General features: G+C 35.3%; 1 protein-coding gene across 2 annotated transcripts in view; it reads left to right on the top strand.

Annotated features, from left to right (window-relative positions):
* The window catches only part of LOC112457340 (neuronal acetylcholine receptor subunit alpha-7-like), a 192,709-nt gene extending 186,479 nt beyond the window's left edge, over positions 1-6,230 (top strand). For both annotated transcript variants that reach the window (XM_025020329.1, XM_025020330.1), the window contains 4 exons: positions 522-631; positions 1,886-2,000; positions 2,211-2,629; positions 3,073-6,230. In XM_025020329.1, coding sequence (XP_024876097.1) covers positions 522-631; positions 1,886-2,000; positions 2,211-2,629; positions 3,073-3,240 — 812 coding nt within the window. In that variant the 3' untranslated portion in view covers positions 3,241-6,230. The remainder of the gene's footprint in view (positions 1-521; positions 632-1,885; positions 2,001-2,210; positions 2,630-3,072) is intronic.
* The last annotated feature ends 2,636 nt before the right edge of the window (positions 6,231-8,866 follow it).

The following is an 8,866-nucleotide window of genomic DNA, read 5'->3' on the forward strand; positions in this document are numbered from 1 at the left end:
CCGTTTGAGTGGAAAAAGAAAGAGAAGAAAGGGACAAAAATTTGTTCCCATTTTTCTAACAATAAGACAATAATGTTTCCTCGATTGTGTATTATACCTGCGACAAGCAGACGCAACTAATACCCTTTGATTTAAAGTAAAAACAATTTTACCAAAATATTATATGTCTCTAATATTGCTTATTTTAATATAAATTGATGTCATTTATAATTATAAAATTATAAACTCAATACAAATATAATTTTATTTTTAGAAAAATATAACTTATTTAATTACACATATATTTAAAAAAAGTGAATTTTTAGAGCTATTTTGTTAATTACATTTAATATATAACTGTATTGAAAAATGAAATTTGTGTTTCTATTATAAAAGTTGAGATGCTAAAAGAAAAGAAAAGAATTAAGTTGAACAATATTAATACACATATAGCAAATGCACGTAGTAAGGTTTAAACTTTTAACATTAAACACTTACTTTTAAATTGTATTTTTATACTTATTTATTCCCATGCTTTTCAGGGACATATTTCAATTGCATCATGTTTATGGTGGCCAGTAGCGTGGTCAGCACGATCCTCATCTTGAACTATCATCATCGGAATGCTGACTCCCATGAAATGGGTCGATGGGTAATTTCCTACGATCGATATCAAAACACATGACATAACACTACAATTGTTACAATTTAATCATCTCGGTGTCAGTATATACTGCTAGTATTGCGTTAGTTAATTACGTGAATACAGTGAAGCATTATATAAATATAACTAATAACAAATTTTAATCTACAATTTCTTGTTATATTTATAAAATGTGTATTTTGTTTTAAATTTTCATCAAAATTTGAGCGAAATTTATCGAGATACATGAGTTTTCAGCAGCAAAGTTAATGACAAATTCGTGATAAAATAATAAAATAAAAGCAGTGACTGATTTTGTCGTCGTAAAGTTAACCGAACAAAACAGAACACATTAATATTTGACAATATAAAATCGGTACAAATCAATAAATTATATCACATTTTTCTAGAAAATACTTACTTATTTGGTTAATTTTATCTATTTATTTATGTATTTTTTTAATTATTTCTAGAATTAATTGATTTTTTATTAATAATTTTTGAGTCTATATCTTAGAAATGCAACTAAACTAATTTGTTAACGGCTTTTTTAATCGCGTAAGAGGTCGAAAATTACTTTGTTGAAGCTCGATTCAATTCATTGTCGGTGCTATATGACTTCCGTACGTATCGGTAGATAATTATGGTTTTAATTAAAATGCAACGCGCTGCCGCGCCGTCGAGACCGATACATCGCTCTCTCTTCATCATGGATAAATCAGGAATTTTATGGGCGAATAATTAAGGGCTACTCTGCCGAATGCGCGCCGCGATAATAAATCATGTATAATCGAATTTTTCGCCGGACGTCACGTTAATTAGAATGTAAATTTCAGAGATTGATTTCCCGCACGATCAGATTTCCGAAAACAAAACATACGCACCTAAGTTAAGTTAAATTAACAAACGTGAATTATTCTAAGCCACAAAATGTCATGAAGCTTAAACAGGACAACGAAAAAGATAATAAGCAAGTAGCTTTTTTAATTCTTAATCAGGATCGTCAATTTAATGCGAATAACATCATGATTATCATTAATAGTTATATTTTATGTTGATTTATATTTTAACTTGATCTGAACAAACAGAATAAATATACATATTTAAGAAAGAAAGGCTATTATATAAAGAATAATGGACAAAGTTGCAATCTTTCCGAGCTCCGCAATCAGATTTGATTACATTATTATATGTATATACACATAATCAGTAGATAAGTACGTATTAGATTATACTATTAAATTTTTCTGAATTGCATTACAGGTCAGGGTACTTTTCCTATTTTGGCTACCTCGTATACTCGGTATGTCTAGGCCGGGACAGGAGGAAGACAAGGAACCACTAGTTCAAAAGTCTCAGAAGCCATCTCCAGTCACGGGTAAGATAATTTTAAGTAGAAGATACATTTCAAATGCATATTGATCATAAATCAGACAGTTGAATCGCCGATCGTAGCATCGTTTGTACGAGTAATTTAAACGCGAGAGGTTTCTCGTCAATATGACGTATTTATCTGCTGTGTTAATATAATTATGTATAATTTTTCAGTGGCTTCTTTGATCTAAATTGATAATTTTTTGGATGCCAGGTGCGAGCAAGTCGTACGGTGATCTGGAGCTGCACCAGAGGAGCAGTAAGTCCCTCTTGGCGAACGTCCTGGACCTGGATGACAACGCGCTGGCGTCTCACAACAATTTGCTGAACAATGTGTACAGCACACCCGGACCTCATCACGCGCACGCGACGCCGATGACGCCGATGGGTCACGGCCACAGTCACGTACACACGACGCCCCATCATCATCATAGCCACGCGCCCACGACGCCGCACCATCAACACGCGACGCCCCTACCGCACTCGTCGTATCCCGGCCATCAAATCTCGCATACGCCGCATCATCACCCACATCCGCAGGATCCTGCGGGAGCGCCGCAGGTCGAGACGATACTTCAGAACGCGTGCTTCTGCGCTCGTTACGAGCTTGTGCTAATTTTGAAGGAGATTAAGGTAACGATCCGATTCGACAATTGGAAGAGTATAATCTGAGAAATCCTCGGATTTCTTCGGTGTTTTTAGATTTGTTCGATATTCAACTGAACCTCAAGATCTCCTAAGATTCTGAAAGTTTCAAAATCATAAGGTTGCGAGGTCCTTTGAACTCGGGGCTTCAAACTTCTAAAGGGGGGGGAGGTTCTAAGATCTCAAAGTTTCAAGATACCTAAAACCCAATGATTCGTAAGTCTTAAGATTGGAAAGCCTCAATCTCTTTAAACCCTAAGATTGCAATGTTTCGAGAACCTAAGTATCAAAGTTCGTAGATTCAAATCGAAAATCTCACATCTAAAACACATCAAAACGACGAAGAAATGAAGGAGATGTCAGTCAAAATTCTTTTTTTTTTTTGAGAAACAACCAATACGTTTTCGATGAAATAAACAATCTTGTTTTAGATAATAACAAATCAACTGAAGAACGAGGATGAGAACACGAAGATCACGAACGATTGGAAGTTCGCGGCGATGGTGATCGATAGGATGTGCCTAATCATTTTTACTCTGTTCACTATCATCGCTACCATCACCGTCCTGCTGTCAGCACCGCATATTATCGTCACGTGATTCAGAAAAGCCAGTCTGCCGCCGGTGGTTCCGGGGCCGACGAGGATTGCGTGCCGAGCGCCGGCGTCGACGGGCGCCGGCGCCGCTCGCGACGCTCCAACCGAACGTCCGCCCTTAACCGGTTCCCAGCGGATCGGGCTTAAGGGCGTTCATCTTCGGGTTCGCACGCCGCTTCGTTTCGGAGACCTGCGCGTTAGGAAGAAAGCAATACGGGGAGTAACTTTGTTTCTTTATGATATACATAATAATACCATCAGTAAAAATGAGAATAATAACGCTATCGATAATGAGAATAACGATAATAGTACTAATAATTATTACGTAATAGTTACGGTAAAACTTTATCGTATAATTATCCCACAAGGACGCCTTAGCGAAACACGTTGACACACCGTTTATAAACGGCGCGAGCACACGAGTGAATATAGGAAGGACATGTTACACAGGGAGTACAGGGACACGCGGGAATAGAGCCATACGCGAGGAACACGTACACTGGTTTGTTACACGCATCCCTGAGAGCAGTCGATGTGACGAACACTTTGTACAGTTGAGATGATATACGTTTTATCGAACGAGTCAAATAATTAGTTCTATAAAAAGATCCAATTACGAATTTTCATAGAGATATAAGTAACGATCGAATCGAAGAAGAAGAAAGATTCGACTCTGTCCTCCGCGACTACTACTTGGGGATGTATCACATATATACACGTATACACACACGCACGTAACATCATGCGAGAGCGATAATACGCATGGAACCGTGATTTGCCAATGAGTTAAAAATACTTTTTCTGCGGCCCAAGGTTAGTACGATATAGAAGTCTTCGAATGTACTCGAGGATCAGTATTGCTAGGTTTAAGAGACTCTTACGGCAGTCCAGACAAGTTTCGTAACGTTTCTACGAATCCGCATAAAGACTCCCCAAATTCGAGAATCTCCAAAAGCCCATAAATTTTGAAAAGTGTAAATTTCCAAGAATATAAAATTAAAATCTAAATGAATATATATAGTAGGGTGCTCATAAAAAAAACAACACTGATATAAAATCAAAGTTTTCAAGTGTAACTGAGATTTTTGAGAATACGTAAACTGTAATATTCGAAGAAAATTCGGAAATTACTACATGTCAGTTGATATTGGTCCTTGTCCATGATTAGATGAAAAAATAAGCGCTCGAGAATGCTGCTAACGGATCCTTTTTGTCCGTACAAATGAAATAAAGGGGGGAAATAAAAAGAAAAACGACAAAGAGAAATAAAAAGCGAAGCGGGACAAGGGTTGATGGGCTTTAAAGGTAAAACGCACAGGTTACACTCTCAGAATATACACGATGAACTGCCAAGGTGATTCAAATAATGCCAGAGAATTTTTCTTATCCGTATCATTAGTATGTAAAAATCGACGACGACTTAATAAACCGGGGGATTTGTATTACGATTTAAGTGACGGTGACATAAAATACTCTCTCGAGTAGGTCGCGAGAGTGATCCGAAGGACACTACGGAAGGAACTGCAGAAACTGGACGCGAGAGAAAAAAAATGCGAAGGATGGTTGTGATTGTTCGATAACTTCCGCTGTGACAAATTCAGTTTTGAATAATGTACTTTCTTTCATGTCTGCAAGTACGAGCTGTTTTGTTATTAATCCGCATTCTCGTCGCGCATTTAGCGTTAAATGCAGTTTTCCGATCCCTATTTTGCATCGGGATCATGTAAATACGAGCTCCATATTGAATATGCGTATTAGGATACTAAAACGGCTCTATATTTCGAGAATTAGACGATTAATTTCTCAAGCTGACTGTCGGAGTTTTATTTAAATTAAGAACCGGGCATCTCGTGTTTTTTAATATAGGATTTTCAAGTTTTGAATTTCAAGCAAAACAGATATATTTTCTGCTGGATGTGTGCCGAGAAAACGGATCGTTATCTCTTACATCGTAACGTAAAACGCGGGCATACGCAGACGTATACTTACATTTTGTAGCATGTATATTCGCGTACGTTTTATTGTCTGACACATCAATCTTTTCCCTTCTCCGCAATGATACCATTACAGGAATCGTTATCGCGACAGCACTGTAACTTCTTTCCGACATTTAAAAAGCGTCTCGAAGAGCAAAAGCTAAAAAAGCGTGAACCTTTATTTCTTTTTTCTATCAAAAAAGACGTAACTTCGAGAAAGAGGATGTAACTTTAATGTCTCCCGTTCTGTTACTTTCAGACTGCGGCGTATTTCCGCCGACGCTGAATATCGGCAGCTATATTAAAATTGAATAGCTATACAATGTGTAAATTAACATTGCAACACTAATCACTACGATCAACGAGTAGATTGGTGATCACGATAAATATTTTTTTCATCCGCAATAAACGATACAGAGAGCATAACTTCACTTTCGAGTACATTCAAAATATTAACACTCGTTACGTTCTCTGCTAATTCACGAGCCGCTCTCGAGAGTGTGGTAGAAAATCGCGGAAGCGACGGAGTCGATTAGTTACGCTAGGAAGAAGAAAAAAGCAACGTGGGATGGCGATAAAAGAAAGGAAGTTGCTCTTGCTCACGGACAGACTCGTAGGCGGACGTCGTCTCGACGAGACATCAGGGAGACGAACTCAAGTCGTATCGTACAGTTTTCGGCCATCGACACTGGGGATACGCGACAACCAATCAAGTTACCTTTTAAATACTATTAATGATTATTAAAGTAATGAATCGTTGTTGATCATGTTGTAACGTGGGCGGGATTACGCATAGGAGTATAGTAAGAATTACGATGTTTTTTTTATCTTTAGCGCGCGGAAAAACGACAAAGAGAAAAAGAAATAAACAGATTAACGTCGAAACTCGTATTAAACTCGTAAGAGAGATAGAAATTTTTAGACGAGAAATGCGATTAATCACTATAACTGTCAAATAATTAAGGAGAAATCAAGGAGATAATTCGCTGAAAAAAAGGAATAAACGTGTAGTTCGAGACATCGACGTTTTAATGCCGAACACGATTGCCCTTTATGCGATAAAAATTAATAAGCGGCTCGATTAGCCTCTAATCGACTTGGCGAGATAATGACGTTACGCCTGGTCCTACGAACCAAATACACGCTGAACTGATCTAGTACTTTAGAACTAGAACAACTAATGCCACACACCGCGCTTTGGAAGTAGGAAGAAAGAGAACTGAGGATGGTGTACTTGGAAAAGAATATATTTGACAATTTGAAGTACTTTGTAACTCTTTAATCTTATCTTGAAAGAATCATTTTTACTAGATTATATTTTTACATATATTTGTAATATTTCAAAAAAGCTTTACGTTCTCGTTTCTTTTTCCGATATACAAAAGATAGAATAAGCTCCTCAAACATTATAGTTCGAATATAAGAACGTTTATCTTCCTACTTCCAGGCTACAAAGTGCCGTTGATTATATCGTTTCCGAAGAAGTTAATGATGTAAAATAGCGGTTTCTCAATGCCTTTGCAATTTTTGTCATTTGTAAGACGTCTCTGATTCCATTGATTTCCTTTTTAATGTACGTTTGCTGTAGTTCAAGCTGGTGGAAAGAAATGATTAGCAACGTCGTTGTTATCACGGTAAGAATATACCGTATGTTTTTTACATATAGAATAAGAAGAAAAATGTGATTGGATTTTATGACCTGTTCTGTCATTGTAAAGGATTTTTTTTCAAACTGATAGATGTTTTCAAAATTGTAACGCACAGAGGCTATTCCTTATCGATACAATTTTTTCAAATTTATTACCAGTAAGACAATTACCGAAGAATTGTCACATTAATTCGAATTATTTTGAAACATTAGAGGAGAATAATTTCACCGCTAGGGCTTTTTTAAATGAAGCCTTTGCTTATTTGAATCTAACCGTGATTGCTATGCGCAAAATGTAGTATGCGTATCAGATCAATTGCGAGTAATTATATCGTAAAATTGTAAAATTAATCTAGAAGCAGCGGTATATATGGATTAATGAGTCCTAGAACATTACGGGTATCAAAAAATCGTATTAGCGAAACGACGCGTGATCTTAATGTAATCGAAGTTTAACGATTAGATAGAAAAAAAAATAATACGTACCATGGTGCACGATACTATACGACTATATTTGTTATAATTATACTTATAAATGTGTGTTATCACATATCGCATATTGAAATTTACGTTAAAGACAGAAAATTGCTCACTGTAATTTGTCGATAACAACTGCTAATTTATTTTCTAATAAATTAATAAGTACACACACATATACTACCGCAAGCGATAACAAGAACAACCTTTACGTAAAAATAATTCGAGTTTCTTTACGACGAAAACTAATGATAACGAAATAACGCGAGATTTTTGGTATCGTAGGATAGTTTGCATCCTAAAGAGGTTTAGAATTATTTAATTTACATATGTATAAAGAAATTACAATACGTAAATAAACAAACAGTTATTAAAACTGAAGCTCATAATTAAATAAAGTAAATCTAGCATGTCGGAATTCTGAACGCGCCAAAATCTCTCTCGCCATGATGCAAACTCGCCTAATTTTATGATACACAGGGTGTCAGGGGATTTTAAAGTTTACAGTGCTATATCTTGCGAACCAATAATTTTATTGAAAAATGTTTCAAACAAAAGTCGTTTGGTTTGAAGGGGACACACGACTCCTGTCGGAATCCATGTGTCTCCCTTCAAACAACTTTTGTCTGAAACATTTTTCAATAAAATCATTGGTTCGCGAGATATAACACTGTAAAGTAAGACACTTTAAAATAGGACACTCTGTATATGGAACTCAAGTGCTTACGGTTATGCAAATATTATATCTTTTAATACAGACTTCATTCCGCGATTTTCGCGACAAGAAATCGTAAGGAGAATTATTTCCATAAAAGATTTTTGCTGAACGACTTTCAAACATCTAAATTCGCATAAAAGTGAATTTTAAATTCAGACGAAACGTGACACGCACTTTACATGAAAAGTTTCCACCTCCTTGAACTCAATATGAACCGTATTTTGAAGATAACGCAGCAAACGTACTCGAACGTGGTATGATCCGCCGCTTTCATAATTGAAAATAATTGTAGTGAATCGTTATAAGCCTCGATAGATTTATTGAGTAACAAACATATGTAAAATTAAAAGTTTTTGTTGTTTATTCTTATTGTTAGTCAATTTTAATGGTAAAATACATATATATAGAAATCTTCAGTTAACTTTACATTACAGTTTACAAGTTTACACAGTTGCTGTATAACAAAACAAAATTTTCTATTTCAATTATCTTATATGTTTTTATCATTGCTATTATCATATATATAATTTAAATCGGCAGAGATTGAAACATATAATTAAATATTACAACGACACATTTTTGTCTGCAAACTTAATATATATTTATTTAAATTCTTAATATATTTCATCTTTTTTTCTTTACAATTTTAGTTTAAAAAAATAACAAAATTCCTCATTTTTTCACAGAAAACATTTTTTTCTTGAATAATATACATTCGCATAAATACATGTGATTCAAGTTTTTTATAAATAAATTTAAAAGAACTAGTAAGTTTTTTTGACTTGTAATTGTTTTCTATAGTAATTTGTAA

This window comes from Temnothorax curvispinosus, unplaced genomic scaffold (assembly GCF_003070985.1).
Source record: "Temnothorax curvispinosus isolate PA1 unplaced genomic scaffold, ASM307098v1 QBEX01007734.1, whole genome shotgun sequence".
NCBI classification, from domain to species: Eukaryota; Metazoa; Arthropoda; class Insecta; order Hymenoptera; family Formicidae; genus Temnothorax; species Temnothorax curvispinosus.